The sequence below is a fragment of the Staurois parvus genome, unplaced genomic scaffold, assembly GCF_062004578.1.
Source record: "Staurois parvus isolate SC_StPar_1 unplaced genomic scaffold, SC_StPar_1.0 ptg000347l, whole genome shotgun sequence".
Lineage (NCBI taxonomy): Eukaryota > Metazoa > Chordata > Amphibia > Anura > Ranidae > Staurois > Staurois parvus.
In genome coordinates this window covers 14,551,901-14,571,718 of record NW_028318143.1, presented here as the reverse complement: position 1 = coordinate 14,571,718, position 19,818 = coordinate 14,551,901, and the positions used below count along the sequence as shown (strand labels likewise).

The 19,818-nt window shown below is 39.7% G+C and overlaps 1 protein-coding gene across 4 annotated transcripts in view; it reads left to right on the top strand.

Moving 5' to 3' along the window:
- EPS15 (epidermal growth factor receptor pathway substrate 15) overlaps window positions 1-19,818 on the top strand; it is a 181,653-nt gene that overhangs the window by 53,287 nt on the left and 108,548 nt on the right. For all 4 annotated transcript variants that reach the window (XM_089684469.1, XM_089684467.1, XM_089684466.1 and 1 more), the window contains exons 4-6: window positions 9,296-9,343; window positions 15,709-15,804; window positions 18,913-18,978. In XM_089684469.1, coding sequence (XP_089540595.1) covers window positions 9,296-9,343; window positions 15,709-15,804; window positions 18,913-18,978 — 210 coding nt within the window. The remainder of the gene's footprint in view (window positions 1-9,295; window positions 9,344-15,708; window positions 15,805-18,912; window positions 18,979-19,818) is intronic.

Here is a 19,818-nt window from a genome sequence, read left to right as displayed (position 1 = left end):
AAGGAAACACTACATTAAGGATGCACCGAAATTTCAATGGCCTAAACGTTTCGTCCGAAAACACCCCTTTCGGCCATTGGCTGAAATGAAAAAAAGCATTGATACAGGTGGCGAAAAAACCCTGCCCCTCGCTGCTGTCGCCGCCCTCCCACCGTCGCCACTGGCCACCGCTCGGTAGTTCTCAGCCTTACCTGAGAAACCATTGATCCCGATGCTGGGCATTGAGATGACTGAAGGAAAGATGGCCGCCACTCATCTCTATGCCCTTGGAGGACCGGAGCGATGTCACTTCACGTTCCGGCCATTTTTTTTTTTTTTTAAAGCACTAGATCAATGTTTTTTTTGGCATCCAATGCTTTACATTGTAGAGGAGAGATGTGGGGTCTTATTTACCCCATATCTGTCCTTAAAGAGGACCTGTCACTAATTATTTCTATCACAAGGGATGCATGCATTTCTTGTGATAAGAATAACATTTTTTTTAAAGGGACAGTGCAATAAAAACAACAAACAATAAATAAATAAAAAAAGTTTAAAGTGCTCCCATCCCCCCGTGCTTGCATGTAGTGGTGAACGCATACTTTCGCCATGTCCATATATGTAAACGGTGTTCAAACCACTCATGTGAGGTATCGCCACAAACGTCAGAGCAAGAGCAATAACTCTCGCACTAGACCTCCTCTGTAACTTTACACTGCTAACCTGTAGAAATTTTTAAAGCATCACCCATGGAGATTTTGACGTACCGCAGTTTCATGCCATTCCACGAGCGTGTGCAATTTTAAAGCATGGCATGGGTATTTATTTACTCGCCGTAACATCCTCTTTCATATTTTACAAAAAAATGGGGTATATATTGTTTTTTTTTTTTTAATCAGCGTATTTCTTTCCAAAAAAATATTCATTTTTAAAAACTGCACATTTCGGTTTTCGTCCAAGTGCATTTTGAATTTTCGGTTTTGGCACCAGAATTTTAATTTTGTTGCACCACTACACTACATGATTTGCACGTTTGAAAGTGGCAACATGTTTTGTGTTGAAAGTGGAAGTGATGGAACATTCTTTTGCTTCTCTATGTGATGAGACATCTAGCCAACAGGTGGGAAGCCTCACTTTTGTCATTCACTGCATACGCTGCTAGTAATACGGAGTCATGCCAGTGCTTTCTGATCTGCAAATTGGGCAAATTGTTGGTGCCGCTTAGCTGGTGCCTTTGTAATTGAAGTTGCCAATTTATTTGCCGTGTCAGGAAGTACAGTATCAAAGGTTATGATGGCATATACAGTTGATAAGCATAGGCATGGTCAACTGACCCAAAGAGACAAAAGGACATTGCGCAGGACTGCTGTCACTGCAGTACAATAAAAAAATATATGCCCTCACAGGGGAATCTGACCCCAGAAAGACAACAAGGACTAAGTGAAAGGAGCGTATTGGAAATCAGTATGGAAGAAAGTCCTAGACTATCCCTGGAAATGGCTAATAGTAATCAAAGAAGGAGAGACAGAACGGAGGCGGTAGAACAAGAAAAGGAACTACAAATGCCAAGTAAAAGAGAAATAGCAGAAATGTTTCAAAGCCTTGAAAAATCAATAACACAAGAGACGGTGATAATACAGAAAAATTTGGGACAAATAATAGCAAGAGTGGAAGAAACAGAGGGAAAATGGAAGAACAGGCCCAAACTATTTTGAAACTAGAAAAGCGGACAATAGAAATGAAAAAAGAACAAAGAAAACTGCTATATAAGATAGAGGATCAAGAAAATAGGGATAGGAGATGTAATTTAAGGATAAGAGGAGTACCAGAGATTGCACACGGTGAAGACCTAATGGGAATAATATGTAAAATCCTGAACACTATAATGGACAGATCGGTATCAGAGACGCTTAAATTGGGACAGTGCGTAAAGAATAGGAAAGCTCCAATTAGAAAGGGATAAAGAAAAATCAAGAGATATAATTGTGCGATTCCATAATCTTGGGGATAAAGAAGAGATACGGAAGAAAATAAAAGGAAGAGCATCGATTAAGTATGGAGAAATAAATATTCAGATTTTTTTCAGACCTAGCGGTAGAGACACTGACAAGGAGATCTCTGAAACCATTATTAGAGCAGATGAAGAAGCAAAATGTGCAATATAGATGGGGCTTCCCGGCTTATTTGATTGGATGAAAAAACGGAAGGACAGCAAGACTAAGATTTCCTGAAGATATGAGAGACTTTTGTGAGAGACTTGAATTAGAGAAAATGGTGATACCTGGGTGGGAAGAGGAGGAAGGAGAGAGAGGGGCTATGGGAAAAGAAAATTGGCAAGTAGTTGGGAGGAGGAATAGAGAATACAGAGGGGAGAGGGTTTTTTTTTTTTTCTCTTTTTGTTTTTAGCCCCACTCCTCCTATATAGAAGGACCATCGAAGATGCATGAGATATAGTGAGGGACAGGGCGAGGAGTATGGGTGGCTGGTAAACCGTCCGTGGTCGGAGCACCTCCTTAAACTTGAATCAAGGGTGGTATAGGGACCACAAATGATTCGTAGACCAAAAGGTAGTCTAAGGGATGAGGATGGTGGGGGGAGGAAAAAGGGACAAGGGGGATACTCAGCAAAAAGAAAGGAGATAAAAGAATTAAGGAGGGGACAGAAAGAATGGAAATTATATATAGTAATGGAGAAGGTTAATCTTATGACTTACAATGTTAAAGGGCTAAACAGTTGGGAGAAAAAATGTGAGATATTTAGAGAAATATAAAAAAGATCTATTGAGGTGGTGTTTATACAGGAGACACATCTAATGCAAGAAACAATTGTGAAATTACATTCTAAGCACTACCCAGTATGGTACTATGCAGACTTCCCAATTAAACGTGCTAAAGGGGTGGCGATTAGGTTTGCGAAAAATGTAAGGTTCTGTTTGGAAGATAAAATGGAGGATCCGGAGGGGAGATTTTTATTTTTAAAGGGGAAATTGCAAGAGGTAGAATGTACATTGGTAAATATATATTGACCCAATAAAAAAATCAGAGGCCAATCTAAAGAACATACTGAAGAAGCTACTAGATTTTAAAAAAGGTAAACTAATTGTGGCAGGAGATTTTAACTGTTGCATGGAACCACAGCTTGACTCGACGTCTCGTGTTGAGAAAGGGGAACAAACATTTGAAAGAATTAAAGAAAATGATACAATATTGTCAGTTGGTTGATAGTTGGAGAATTAAAAATCTAAGGGATAGAGATTATACATTTTACTCACACACATGAGACGTATTCAAGATTGGATTATATATTGCTAGACCATAGACTTATAGAGTCTTAGGTGAAAGCAAGGATAGAAACTATAACGCTATCCGATCATGCACCTGTCACAATAAGGTTAAAATGGGGAAGAGAACAAAAAAAGGTAAATATGTGGAGTTTAAATGAGACACTTCTTCAAGATCAGGTGACGGAACAGATAATTAAAAGAGAAATAGAATTATATTTCTAAAGAAATGAGACTGAGGAGGTGTTGGTGGCGACTGTATGGGAAGCCCACAAGGTATGTGTTAGAGGAATTTTAATAGCGATTGGGGTAAAAAAAGAAAAAGGAGAGAGAGAATTAATACACTTAATAGCAAATTATTTGAATTAGAACGGGTGCATAAAAAGAATATAACAAAAAAGAATAAGCAGAAGGTATTGGAAAAACGAGAAGAACTAAACAAATTAATGAAGGAAGAAAAAAGGAGTGTTTAATAAGATGAGTAGTAAAAGATACCGGTGGGGAGATAGGCCAGGAAAATTCCTAATGAGAGCTCAAAGAAAAAAAAAAAGGGTAGGAATTCTATAGAGAAAATAAGAGATAATAAAGGAGAACTAAAATATTCTACCAAAAATATTGCAAAAGTGTTTAAAGAATATTATAGAAAATTATATAATATCAATCCCCAACAGTCCATAAGAGATGAGGAAGAAAGAAGTAAAAAAAGACAGATATACCTAGAAGAGGCGAAGTTACTGAAATTGAGAGAGGAGCAGTTAATATCCCTAGAGAGAGCAATAACAGAAGAAGAAATTTATAGTGCACTAAAGAGTACTATGGCAGGGAAAAGTCCAGGACCGGATGGGTATACTGTGAGCTACTATAAGAAATTTAAAGACCAACTGATACCTAAATTAACTACATATTTGAACGCATTGGGAGGGGAGATGGAAATGAGGGAAGAATCCCTTCAGGCCCATATCACAATAATACCAAAAGAAGGGAAGGACAGCACACAGTGTTCTAGCTATAGGCCCATAACCCTATTAAACATAGATACTAAACTATATGCAAAAGTGCTGGCAAGTAGGTTGAAAGAGCTAATGCCGGAGTAAACAAGTGGGGTTTGTCCCTGGGAGAGAGGGTAGGGATAATGGATTAAGATCAATAATGCTCATACAAAAAAGTAAAAGAGAAAAATTCCCAGTATTATTATTGTTTGTAGATGCTGAAAAAGCATTTAAAAGAGTAGACTGGGGGTATATGTTGGATACATTGAAAGTCCTGGGGGTGGGCCCTAGAATGAGAATATGGATAGGGAAATTGTACAGTCAACCATCAGCTGTAGTAAAAGTCAACAGGGAAATATCAGAGAGTTTTAAGATGCATAATGGGACACGTCAGGGATGCCCTTTTGTCACCGCTGTTGTTTGTCCTGTCCTTAGAATCCCTTCTAGAGAAAATAAGGAAAAATACAGATATTAAGGGAATTAGGATTGGGGAGACAGAGCATAAAGTTGCAGCGTATGCCGAAGATATGCTCTTTTTTGTAGATAACCCAAGGATAACATTACCCAATTTAATGAAAACATTGAAGGAATATGGGGAGTGGTCTAACTTGAAAATCAACCCAACTAAAACAGAAATCTTGAAAATAAATCTTCCAAGAAGAGAGAGAGAGGCCTTGCAAAGGGAATTTTCTTTCTCTTAGAAAGAAAAAGAATTCAAATATTTAGGAATAAAATTGGCAGTCTCCATGAAGAATCTATACAAAGTAAATTATATTCCATTATTAAACAAAATTAAAGATGAAATGAGAAAATTCGGGATAGGTGGTATATTGTGTATAGGACGAATCCAGAACACAACACAAATTCCAGATGATCCCAATAAAGCTGCCAGGACTTTATTTTAGGATAATGAAAAAAATCATGCTAAAGTTCATATGGAGAAATAAAAAACCTAGAATAAGTTATGAAGTTCTAACTTGAGACAAAGAAAATGGAGGGTTAGGTGTACCTGATTTTAGAAGATCTTATAATGCAGTATTGATAGCACAAATTTTTGATTGGACACATAATTCACAGGGGAAAGGTTGGATAAATATAGAAAACACTTTAAGTAAAACACATTTAGATAGGATAATATGGTTGCCACCTCACTTTCGTGGAGTGATAGCACAACTGTATTAACAAGAATAGTGTTGAGAGCTTGGGACACAATGCACGGACAGATGGGATGGGAATTTAACTCTATGTTGATGCCTAATTGTAAACATGTTTTTTTTTCCACCGGGGAATGAAAAGATTGCAGGGAGATGGATAAGGAAGGGAGATGCCCAATTAAGAGACCTAATGAAAGGCGAGGAAATCTGCCCCTTAGTAGAATTGAAGAAGAGGAGGGAGTTGTTTGTTAAAGTAGATGAGTGGCGGTATCTTCAAATAAAACATTTAATATAAAAACTTCCTAGGCCCCTAAGGAGAAAAGAACAATGGAACCCATTTGAAAATTTAAGTACACGGGGAGATGGGAAACATGGAACCTCAAAGATATATAAAATTCTTACTAAGTTAACAACAAGAACGGTACCGGCATATATGGAGAGATGGGAGAAAGAAATAGGAATAAAAATAGAGGAAGACAAACAAAAAAAGATTTATAAGTTAACACATGGGAATGTGAGTATGAAAGAGGTAGAGATGAACTATAAATGTCTGCGAGGTGGTATATGACACCAAATATAGTACACAAACAAAATAGGGAGAAATCGCCTTTATGTTGGAGGGGATGTGGGGAACAGGGCACAGTAAGTCACATTTGGTGGAAATGTCACAAAATTCAAAAATATTGGGAAGAAGTACTTCACTTGACACAAGAAATAACAGGGATAAAAATATTAGGGGTATGTCTCTTACATGGAACAGAGTTAACTGTTGAAAGGTATAAAAATTCTGGGTTACTACATTATATTAATGCAGCAAAGGGTCTGATTACTAAATTTTGGATGGAACAGGAAGCACCAAGAATATTGGACTGGATTAAAAAGGTAGACCAGACATATAGGATGGAAGAACTATACCATATAGAGGAGGACAAAATGGAGGGTTTTTGTGAGAAATTGAAAAAGTGGGAGGAGTTTAAGAAGGTTAAATTAATTGAAATTGTATAGGAAAGGAAAATTCTATGAATATCCTAGGACTCCAAAAGAAAGAGAAAAGAGGCTGAGAGGTGGGGGTGGGATAGGGAGGGGAAAGGGGGAGTTTGTATTTTTTGTATGTGGGGTGAAAATAATGGAATAAGTTATGTTGAAATTTTAACTGTTGGAAAAGATAAATGATAAAAACTTAATAAAATATTAATGGAAAAAAAAAATAACATGAAACATGATTTGGCATTGCTGGAAGATTGGTCAAAAAAGTGGAAACTGCAGTTCAATGTTTCTAAATGTAAAATAATTCACCTAGGGAAAAATAATCCCTTGAGAAAGTACAACTTTGGGGGTACATTGTTGGCCAGCACTTTAGAGGAAAAGGACTTGAGGGTATTTATTTCAGATGATTGCAGAATGAGCAAACAGTGTGGCCAGGCAGTGGGGAATTCTAGGATGCATCACTAGAGGGCTCACCAGCAGGAGGAAGGAGGTCCTGATTCCCCTATATAGATCTTTAGTTAGACCTCATTTAGAATACCATGTCCAGTTCTGGAGACCTCACTTAAAAAAGATATTAATAAGATAGAACGAGTCCAGAGATGGATAACAAAAATGGTAAAAGGTCTTGGGGATAAAACATATCAAGAGCAACTTTATTAACTTACAATGTACTGTCTGGAGGAGGGGAAGGGGAGACATGACTGAAACCTTAAAATTCATCAAGGGGGTGAATAAGGTTCATGAGGGCAGTATTTTCAACATGAAACCAAAATCAAGAACACGGGGACATGACCTGAAACTAACTGGAAGAAAGTTCAAACTAATCTCATAAAGTACTATTTTACTGAGAGAGTGTGTCTGATGCTTGGAATAAACTTCCAGCAGAGGAATTGAGCCAGTCAACAGTGAATAGCTTCAAACATGCTTGGGACAAGCATAGATCTATACTCAAGTTAACAAAAAAAAAACAACCCTAAAACAAATCAACCCCCCACAAAAAAACACAAAATTAAACGGGCAGACTCTATGGGGTTTATTTACTGAAGCTGGAGAGTCCAAAATCAGACTCCCTTCTGCATAGAAACCATTCGGCTTCTAACCTCAGCTTGTTCAATGAAGCTTTGGCAATGAAACCTGGAAGCTGATTGGTTTCTATGCAGAAGTGAGTCTGATTTTGGACTCTCCAGCTTTAGTAAATAAACCCGTATGGGTCACCAGGACTTTTTCTGCAGGCAGTTTACTATGTTTCTAATGTATTTGCCGTGTTGCAAGGTACAGTATCAGAAGTTATGACGGTATATACAGTTTCTGAGAAAACGTCGTCTGATAAGCATAAGTGCGGTTAATATGGTCAACTGATCAAAAAAGACAAAAGGACATTACGCAGGATTGTTACACAGAATAAGAAAACAACTTCTGTAAAAGTGACTGCTGAGCTCAATCTCAGTCCCGTGAAGGCAAATAAAATGGCAACTTCAGTCACGGAGACACCAGCTAAGCGGCACCAACAATTTGCTCTTTTTGAATCACTGTAAGTTCTGACATAATTCCGTATCACTAGCAGCACACACAGTGAATGATGAAAATGAGGCTTCCCACCTTATAGCTAGGTGTCTCATCACACAGCCGAAGAAAAAGAATGTTACATCACTTCCACTTTCAACATGAAACTTGTCACTTTCACACCTGCAGATCATGCAATTGTTTTGTCCAACCCCTGTATATTACTTGCAGTAACACAGGTTACATCTAAGTTTGTCCTTGTGTCAGGCTCCCTGTCCAGTATTGTGTATTTCCCATAAGGCCCCTTTTGTTTCTGAAAGCACACCAAAAGTTCAGCAGACAGGAGTTTTGGTGCACTTTCAGAAAGCATACCAAAACTACAAGACATAATAGAACTCTATGGGAAAGTGAAGCTAACTCACACTAAAACTGCAGGTGAACTGCACTAGCGGTGCCGGCAAACTGTGCCGCATCAGTGTAAAAGAGGCCTAACAGTTTTGTGTGGTGCCAGATTTGTCATGTTTTATACTACTTGTGATGGTCCTGATACAGTTACCCTTTTTGTCTTGCTTGTGTTACTTTTTCTTTCCCTAAAATTAAACAACTGTAGCATCATTTTTTTCTTGTTTGTTCATACAAGTTAGCATTAGATTTTTATACCTTTGGACTTTTAGTTTAGTATTTAAAGCTGCAGCATCCTTGGATTAAAAAATGAGGTCCCAGGTGTAGAAGTGGTAACCACCAAGCCTTTTAACTGAACTCCAGGCAAACCACTAAATATTTATGTAGCATATATAGACTGTTTATCTGGCACTCAGTTAGTTTTCTCTGTCCATCCAGTCTTTAAAACTACACTGTACTGCCACAGCATAGCCCTGTCTGGCAGGCTAGAAGACACAGGTCCTATCCATCCCCCAGTTTGTGACTGGACTGTGAGGCAGAAGCATCAGACTGATAAGCTAATCTATCTCTTCATTGGTGTCTTATATTTGTCTAGAGTTCAGTTTCAAGCACTGTCAGTCCATTCAAAACTAATAGGAAACATTTGAAAAAAGCGTTCAGTGAAAATGAGTTTATATATATATATATATATATATATATATATATATATATATATATATATAATTTTTTTTTTTTTTAATAATTAGTGTTGTTTTATAAAGGAATAAGAATGACAATGTTGTAATCATGTTTCCATATAAATGACAGAGAACAATGCACTGTATGTATTTGATGAGTTGTGCGGGTGTTTTTTCTTTTCCCATGAATTAATATTTTGATGACAAAGCATACTTTCTGCTGACTTGGGGAATATAGATGTCTGTACGGTATCTGTGCTTTCCTGAGGATGTGTGTCTGTAGTAGTCTCTGGAACTGACCCTTTGTCCTTCGTCTCCCTGCAGGTTTGGGATTTGGCTGACACGGAAAGCAAAGGGTACTTAAACAAGCAGGTAATGAGCTTTAAAGATACATTCTCAAAATACTACTATCATCAAATGGTATTCTTTTTGGTGAAATCAGTCCATTGAATAGAGACCCCCCCCCCCCCCATGTAGTAGGCTGTAGGTGCGTGCTATAGTGAACTGTCTATATAGCAGATGTATGGGATCTAAATATGATGAGGGAGGAAATCTGAGCAGAGGAAGGAATTGTTTCAGTTTGGGGATTTCCTCTGAGCTCATAATTGGGAAGTCCAGATCTTTTTTTTTCAGCTACTGAAAATTCAGCCCCGGTTAACACTCACATCACATGTGACTCGCACAGGAATCGCTCCACATTCTTTTGAATATCATAAGTGATTATGTGTGGTGCAATTTGAGCCCATAATTTGCACCGCATACAGTCGAAAAAGGTGCAGGCACCTTTTTTTTCTGCACTGGAATCGGAAAAGATGGGTGTCCATACCCATGCGATCCAATTCAGGCAAACGCACTGTGTTCTGCAACCTACTTTTGTGATGTAGTTAACTTTTAATTGGCACCCGCAGCAGATTCCATGTATACAGTGTCATTGCGTTAAAGTGCGATGTGGGAAATGCAGTGATTCCTTGCGTTTCCTGCATCACATCAGTATGAACTGAGCCTTAGTTATATTTGGCCAGACAGCAGGCTGTTCAGCCTATGTTTGACATGATTTACTGGGACTTGTAGTCAGGGCTGTGGGTGAGTACCACCAGTCCTCCTGTACGGGAGCCCAGGCCATCAGGGAGGCCCAGTATGGCTCTCTCTGCAGCAGCTGAAAGCATGGCTTCTTCTCTCCCTCCTGCTGGCTTTCAGCTGCTGCAGAGAGAGCCATACAGGGGATCAGTTCCAGTAATTGCCCCCGCCACCCCCATCATCCTCCCTGTACACAATACATTTCTCCCTGCTGCCCAGGCCCCCCTTTGTACCTCCACAGTGCTGACTGCTTCCCTCCTGGCTGCAAGTACACAATAGGATCCTTCTGAATAGAGAGTGGGGTAAGGGTCCGCTAAATGTCACATTTACCAGCTCCTTCCTGATTGAACACAATGAGTGAATGGTACCGATTACTGTGTTCATTCATAACTGAAGCATAGTAAACTTTTTTTTTTTTTGGAGGGGAGGGTTGTCAGATTGGTTGTATGGGACCTCGTGTTTTCTAACAGCAGCCCAGCTTGTAGTCGCTTGGTATCCAATGCATGTTGTTGGCCATACCTGTGTTAGTGGAGGGGACCACCAAGAAAAGCAGTTCCAAGTTTAAGAACTGTAAATCTTACAGTGAAACTTTTTTGGATAAATTAGTAAGATTTAGACCTTCTTTGAAGGTTTTTAATGTTGTCTCCCCATTGCGTAGACATGATTTATTTGTTTTATTTATTTCAGGTACTTGTATAGCGCCATCAGTTTACGCAGCGCTTTACATATATATTGTACATTCACATCACTCCCTAACCCTCAAGGAGCGTACAATCTAAAGACCCTAACTCACATTCATACATACACATACTAGGGCCAATTTAGACAGGAGCCAATTAACCTACCAGCATGTCTTTGGGGTATGTTGTTGGAAACCGGAGTACCTGGAGGAAACCCACGCAGTCACAGGGAGAACATGCAAACTCCAGGCAGGTGGTGCCGGGGTTGGGATTCGAACCAGTGACCCTAGTACTGCCAGGCAGAAGTGCTAACCATTTAGCCACTGTGCTGCCCACATAATATTCTTCTTTAATATTCTTCCTCCAAAATTTAAGAATTCTTATTCAAATAAACCTTTTAGGACATTTGCACATTTAGACACTAAAAGACTTGGACTGTATATTTTGAACTTTCGGGAAAAAGTGTATTATTTTGGCGTTTTGGGACTATTGGCACTCCGATATATTCACTTACATCCCCATTGGGTAGGTTCACTCTTCTGTTTTTTGTGGTCACCATTGTCATTGAAAAAGAAAGTGAGGAGAAATCCAGCATTTTAGTGCTGTCCTCAGAACAAGAGGTGAGGAGAAATTTTGTTTTGGGGACAACTGTCTCTAAAAAGGTGATGTTAAAGTTCATCTAAAACCAATCTCTCTCTTTTTGTGCATAAAAGGATTCAAATCATTGTCACTTTTTTATTGATGTCTGATGTGTTACCCTACTAGGAAGATTGACTGTTTTTCCCCTGGTGACCATCGTCACCAGGACTGAAATTGAGAGAAAAAAAACAAAATTGAGTTTTTATCAGAACAGGATGAGAGGGATAATCTTTCAGTGGGGACATTTGTTGCTGTGACAACTGACTAAAAGGGGATTTCCCTCTGCTTATTGATGTGTTTGCAGAACAGGATGTGAAGTGAAATCTCCCCAACAGCTTGTAGATGGGGGGAAAAAAGACATGAAAGGGTTTAAAACATTCCTTAGTCTATCCAAAACTTGTCTTTAGACATGACAAACACATAACCTATTTTCATTTATTTTTCTTGTTTCTTGTCTTTACTTCTGCTTTATATGTACTGGGGTATTGTCTAACCCAGGGGTGGGCAAACTTTTTGACTTGAGGGCCGCAATGGGTTCATATATTGGACCCGGGGGCCGGACCAAGAGTAGATGAATGATGTGTATGTGTCATCCATAGTAAGTATAGTAATATTCCCCCATAGTAAGCATAGTAATTAATCCCCCATATAGTAATTAATCCCCCATATAGTAATTCATCCCCCATAGTAATTCATCCCCCATAGTAATTAATCCCCCATATAGTAATTCATCCCCCATATAGTAATTCATCCCCCATATAGTAATTCACCCCCCATATAGTAATTCATCCCCCATAGTAATTCATCCCCCATATAGTAATTCATCCCCCATATAGTAATTCATCCCCCATAGTAATTCATCCCCCATATAGTAATTCATCCCCCATAGTAATTCATCCCCCATAGTAATTCATTCACTTACCTTTGCTCCGCGCGTTCCTCTCACCGTGTTCCCGCGCCGTTCCGGTCTTCAGGGCGGACTGTGAGAGGAGCCTAGCTCCCCTCACGTTCGTCACGCTGCCCCACCTACACACATCCTGACAGCCATCCTGACAGTATCACGCTCCGCGGGCCGGATTAAAAGGTCCGCCGGGCCGTATACGGCCTGCGGGCTGTAGTTTGCCCATTGCTGGTCTAACCTAACGTTGCATTACATTTTCTAATTCACAGGCTTGATGTGTATTCTGTGCTACAGATTGTGTGTTTTTTTAATTTTATAACTATAGACCTTTCTATGGACAAAACAAAAATGTTTAATTTGATTTTATCCTCACAGCTGTTGAGTATGTGTGCAGAAATTTGAATATTACGTTTATCTGCCTGTTTGGCCTGTTCTCTCAGTACTAATAGTTTGCTTTGTAGTGGAAGCAGAGTAATTAAAAAAAAAAAAAAAAAAAAAAAAAAGGATATGTTCCCATGATGGAATAGGTGTTTTCTCTGGTTTCCCTTTGGCTGCACTAGTTTAATACTTTGGCAAGTTCTACAAAAAGATATTGATGTTGTAAAAGATTGACGACTGCTCAGAGATGCATCAACATTAGCTAGAGAAGCTTTAATGAGTGTATTGAATCACATTAAGGCCTCGTTCACACGGGGTATACTATAGCATACGCCCATGCAGGGCTGTGTTTATCCGTACAGGGTGCTCTGGGGATGTTCAGGTGTTACGCTCATTTCCATGCATGCAGTTCCAGTGATGTCAGCTTGAATACATCCGCTGCACAGATACAGCTGCTGCAGTATGCCATCTGTGTGAGTCCAAGTTTGTGTCCCCATACATACATAGTGTGAATTGGGGGATACGCAGATGTCCTATTGGGAGCAGTGGCTGCTGCATCCCAGTTGGCATCAATGGGACTTCCTGCATTGTGATGCACAGATCACTTGTATATCCCACTTGGCCCTGCATGCGCATTTGCAATAGAACACCCCATATGAATGAGACCTAAAACTGAATTCCAGCCTTATCTTTAGTCTTGCACTGTTGTACAGGCTGCTCTCCTGTACTAAAATGGCTTACTCTGATTTCACTGAACACTGTGAGCTTCTCATAATGTGCATTAGAGGTTGCAGCAAGTTAACCTCATTTCCTGATTGGATGATGTCAGTGTCATTCAACATATTCCTCCCCGACCTGACTGTCATCAGTCCACCCTTTCATTCATTGGAATTCAGTACTTTGTCATGTGGGTGTTACCTAAGACGGTCTACATACTAATTAGGATGACTAGGAATGCCCACTGTTTCATACTGACATCCAACCATTAAGGCATTTTTATATATGCATAAGGCTAAAGTTTTTTTTACCTTCATGCATTTAATGCTTGAAGGTAGAAAACTTCTGTATAGGGGATGCCCGTCTAAATATAACAATATGGGATCGGTGGTGCAGTCCACTGCAACCTGTATATATTAGATTGTAAGCTCCAAGGAGCAGGGCCCTCCTACCCCCTCTTGTATTGAACTGTATTGTTGCTGTATTGTCTCCCGTTATATTGTAACGCGCTGAGCAAACTGTTGGTGCTATATAAATACTGTATTATAATAATATGTAATAAATGTGGTTCATTGCATGCCTGATTATACTGGACCTCTTTGTACACCACCTTTGTCCCTTCTCGAACCTTACTATACAAGTTGATATTGATTGATTGGCCCATGTTCCTGTAATGCTTATAATCTTGAAGTACTTGTTGATTCTGTTTGTACTTATGGTTCTTTCTAGCACCTTGGTAGGGATTCTTTACCATGATGATTGTTTCTCCCTGAGAATGAGCTTATATTTTGCTACTTACATGATTGTAATCCACTATACATTGTACCGTTACACAGTGGCGATTTCCTTTATTGCCTCAGTTTCTCCCTCAGTGAATGCAATGTGTATTATTAATTTTTTCATGTCTATGATTGTCTGTTTTAATAAAGTTAATGGTTTCAAGTAAGTAAAATAAATAACTAAAACTTCTGTATCCAGTATCCAGCCACACCTCCCCCCAAAAGCCCCCCTTATACCTACCTGTACCCAATCTCCATCCAGCAATGTGCATGAGAGCAGCGGCTCTCTCCTCTTTCTACCTCCCCACAGGGCAATTTGATAGCAGTGGGAGCTCCTGCTGCTGTCAATTAAATCCTATGACGAGATAGGGCTGAGTCCCACTGTCTGTGTCTATGGATGCAAGCAGCAGGGTTCAGGAACGAGCCCACACGGGTGCCCCCATAGGGAGTGGCTTCCTATGGAGGCACTCGCCAAAGAGGAGGAGCCAGGAACTCTGTCAGAGGACACAACACCATTGGATAGAGCAGGTAAGTATAACCTGTTGTTTTTTTTTTTTTTTAATTTTTACTTTTTTTTAATTTTTAAAGGAGAAGTACAGGCAGTGCTCTTTTCACTGCACTTTCCCAGTGGATAGCAGGTGTGCAGTTCATTCTGCACTCCTGTGACCCGTTTTCAGCTGACAGCGGGCTGAAGTCTGCATTTGGCTGACGTCACTCTAGGCTAGGGAAAGATCCCGATTTCAAAGTCGCGGTCCACCCCAGAGTCTGGAGCGGCACCTGGCTCAGTCTCTCAATGAAGCACTGAAAGCCTGAGCCAGCTGCTTCTTCCCCCTCCACAGCCCAACACTCCAGTGAGCACTGGGGGGGCAGAGCAGACCGCGGTTACTGACAGTCATCGCTCTCTTCTTAGAGCAGAGAGAACTCGGTGATCAGCGGTCATGTGATTGCTGAGTTCTCACCCTTAGAGCCGACTGGGGACAGATGCCGTATCGTACCAATGCTGCATCCAGCTAGGTAAGTATAAATGGGGGAAAAAAAGCCCTACTTCTTTTAACCTCTGCAGTGTGGGGCCTCACTGCCAGCTAAGTGCATTATCTTTTCTCCCTTTCCCTCTGAACCTTTAGCTGAGGCTGATGTGTGGTAACTCTAGCCAATTGCCCCCAGCAAAACCATCAGGTTTAATATTTTACATAAACAAGGTTTGTCATTGATTGCTATAAGCACTGCTACATTATTTTTCTGGACATATTGGTTCCAGTATCAGCCCCTTTATGAGGGCCATTGTCTATAATGAATTTGTAAGAACCTGAAATTCTTGGTACTGTGGGTTGGCTGTTTGTCTTCACATTGTCACTTTAACTTCATTCCTGAAAGTAAGGAATTTCTGTCTTTGTTTAGTGTGCTTGATTGCTTTACCCGGATCCTGATGAATTCTTCCTTGTAGACTTTTGTTTGCGGTTCTGGGTCTAGAGTGTGTCACGCATGTGACTGTATATGTACTGTAGTGCTTGTGTCTATATAATGGTAAGAAAACAATACACTAATGCCTTATTTTATTTTCCGAAGGAATTTTTTGTAGCCTTGCAGCTGGTCGCCTGTGCGCAAAATGGCATGGAGGTGTCACTCAACAGTATCAAGAAGGTGGTTCCTCCTCCCAGATTTGTAAGTTGTTGTTTTTTTTTTTGTTTTTTTTTACTCGAAGCAAGCTTATAAATGTCAAAGATAATAAGTTCACCCTTATTAACCACTTCACGTCTGGACACTTTTACCCCCATCCAGTCCAGGCCAATTTTTAACTTTCAGTGCTATCACACTTTGAATGACAATTGCGCAGTCATGCAACACTGTACCCATTTGAATTTTTTAGCATTTTTCTGAGACAGATAAAACTTTATTTTCGTGGTATTTGTTCACCACTGGCCTTTTTTTCTTTTTTTTTTTTTGCTTTATAAATGAAAAAGTCTAAATATTTTGAAAAAAAGTGTTTTTCCTATAAAATTTTGCAAATAAATAATCTTTCTTCATAAATCTTGGCCAATTTATTCAGTTATCTTTTTAGTAAAAAACAAAAATAACCCAAATTAGTTTATAACCAAAAATTATAATTTTTAAAAAAAATGTTTTTTTTACTTTTTTTTTATTTTTTTATATATATATATATTTTTTTTAACATACTGTCACCCTAGCAGTACAGTGCCACCATAGTGACACTGTACTACTTGTGGGGGGTGATGAAGATTGTTTTGTTTTTTTTTTTTGTACACTGATTTCTTTTACACCCATAAAGGCTGCAAAAGCAATCATTTCTCCTTCTCTCTGACTGCATTCTTCCAGCCATTGAGAAATGCTGTTGTGAATAGCCCTGTACCATGTGACCTCTGTGATCATTCACAGATTTCACTATTAGTAAGCAATGATGTCAGGAAGTGACATCTTGTTTACTACTGTTTATGTGATCACTGATTGGCCAATCAGTGATCACACGATCGGGACCTCACACAGGGGTCCTGTACAGCGGGCACCGGATCACGGTGCGTGCGCTCCCAGGGAGCGCGCACAGCCTGAAAATGCGGGCGTCGTTTATGAACGGCAACCCGATCCTGCACTCCTCCCGTCTGGCCGTTTATGTACATGGGCCGGATCGGAAGTGGTTAAAAAAACTGCCTATACAGATAAGAAGCATCTGTAGATGAAAACAAGCTATGCAGGTATGACCAACATTGAATAATACCCTTACTGTAGGTGTAGGCCTTTTTGTACCTTATGAGTCCTGATCTGAAATCTCCCAGGATATTGCTAGGACGTTGACAAGCGAGGACCAACTTACAGCTCACTTTCACTGTCACAGAAACTTTCTTAGATTCAAACCTCCTCATTTGCGCTTTCTTTCTCCTAATGCAGTAATTCTAAGCTCAGAATTTGAGAGCTCGCTCCTGTGATGGTAAAGGTGAACAGTAATGGCTAGGACATGCTTAGCAATGTCCTAACAACATCCTGGGAGTTTTAAGGTCAGGCTTCAGGAGGTATCTCAATGGCCTGCACCTATAGCAAGGGACTTATTTAGCTTTAGTCCGAGCTGCACAGTTCATTTTTATTTACAGATGCGCCCTTATCTGCATAGGCAGTTTTTTGGTAAAGGTGAACTAACTCTTTAAAAGGCCAGTTGAAGTCACAGAAGTACTAATTTAGATTAGGCCATTTTTAAAGCAAACCCCTAGTCAAAAATTGCTAATGTAATTATTGAATAAAGATAAAGCCGCTTTTGCTGCAAAACATACCTACTGCTCGGAGCTTTTCTCTGCAGTACATCTCTGCTGCTATGTTCCCAGGCTGTAATGAGCTCTCCCAGCTTTTTGACTGGACAGTGAAGGAGAAAATGCACAGTGATGAACTCTTATCTCTGTCACTCTGCTTTTTCCTCCTGTCAGAATGCTGCTTGTCAGCACATGAACTTATTGGCTGCTTGTGCTGCTTTTCCCTATGCCCCGGGCAGATACCAAAGTCAAATACCGTTACTTACATTGCTTTCATGTTAGTAATACCTGTATTGATGTATGCAGTGATTACAGATCTGTGTTCATTTGTCTCTTTAATATCTGCCTAGATTTCAGCTTTAGCAGCCTCCATTTTTATAGTCTCCTCTCCATTCATATGTTTCACATGATTGACTTGCGGTTTTATGGACCCTCTAAAGCTGTAAAGGCAACTGGATGGGTGGTATACATATGGCGCAGTTTCGATGCTTCTTTTCATAGTTGGTGAGCAGTGCTGTCACAGCGGGTATTGCAAAAACAGATGGTGAGGTAATATATTGCCTGTCAAACAGGGGTGGCACATTTGTAAACCTAAGCTAAGGTTTCGTGTCAGTGGGCTGTGGGTTTGTGCCAATGGCAAAAATTAGGCATCATTTATGGATGCTTCTGAGGTCATTCAGAAATCATTTGAAGAGGCATTTGATAACTTCTTTACCTGCATTTGACCTGCTTGAAGCGGGATTTGCATTCCCATAAACTAATATGGGAATACAAAACCTGCTTGATGCGAATAAAACTCTGCAGCACCTAATATACTGTAATTGTGTAGTAGGCAAAAGACTTTGGCCACTCTGCCCAGTGCACTCTATTATTATGACAGACCTGGTTAGGCACGTCTTTCTCTGTCCAACACCCATCTCTGCTCTCCACTCATTTTATTGAGCTTGTAGCTGCACCTGCGCACTTGGAGAAAATTGCCAGTAAACAATGCCTGGCACAAAGTTGTGTACATCAGGACCATGCTGTATCTGAGGTCTTATTGGTAATGTAATGTCAGGTAGGATTAGGGAGACTTTACAGGGGTTTTAGTATAAGAATACAGAGCGAAATATGGAGACTGGGCATGCTGACCTCCCCTTAAATTGAGAACATCGGTATGGGGCAAGTTTCCTTTGTCACAATGTTGCTTCCAGAATATGCATACAATTCATAAGATTGTGCGGTCAGACTTCTTTGTCTTCATCACAACGGACCTGTTTAGACTAGAGTGTAGTCATCTGCCAGATTTTTGAACTTTCACAGTCTGTCTTGATTATTTGTTTGTATAGCATTAATAGAAAGCCATCTAAAGCAAACCCAGCACTGAGCTAGGTAGGACAAAGCTGAGTAGTGTTCCTGGTATTCCATCTACCATTTCTGCAGGAAATGGCCCAAACTGTTTGGTTTGGAATAATGCTTTTATAAAGTGCCCACTGATAAGTTGTGTAAATAAACAAAGTTGTGTGTTCTTCCTTAGCATGACACTGCAAGCCCTTCCTTGGTAGCTGCTCCCATCTCTGTGGATCTGCCATGGGCTGTCAAGGTGAGTGTTAGCAGCCTTGGGTCAGTGCATATCACTAGGTATGTGCATGTTTAGTCTTTATTGCTTAAGTGATTGTATGTGAATGTTATGCTGTGTTACAATACCTCACTCATAGAATTTTTTAAAGTTAATTTGGAGGTCAAAGTTGTTGTTTTTTTTTTTTTCTCATTTTTACAGGATTTCTTACGCTATATTTGAGATAACAGTAGAATTAAATTTGAGACTTCTGGCCTTTGTTAGCAACGTTAAGGGCCCAGCTTTTAGAGTAATTTTATCTTACAGCATTCAAACCATAAACATTTTTTCAAATTAACAACTAGAAATGGAATTGGTCCTTAATGCAAATTAAACGCCATAAATCGAGTTCTAAAATTAAATAAATAAAAATAATCACAAATAAATAAATGCCCGTGCAAAAATATATATATAATATTTCAAACAGAAGTCCTTATTTTCCCAAAAGGATTTTCAAAACAATGTTCCAAAATGTGCTTCCACCTAATCACCACGTGAAAAATAATATTGACCGCACTCACCAGATGGAGGTGAGTAATAAGCCTCATAGGATATAAGGGATCCTATAGCCCCTCAGGAGGAACTCAAATCGCCTTCTTCACCCTGCTTAGATACAGCAATCGACTCCACTCTACTTCTCCATGGAATCCTCAATAGCGTGCAAGGAAAGAAAGGCTACATAGTGTAATACTGCCACTCAATACCATATAAATCGATAGAATAAGGACACTCACATGTTTCAATAAAATAACAGGCCTTGTTTAATAGCCTCAAAGGCTTCAAATGAACAAGTTTCCAAATTGTAAATATAGGGATCTCACGCTT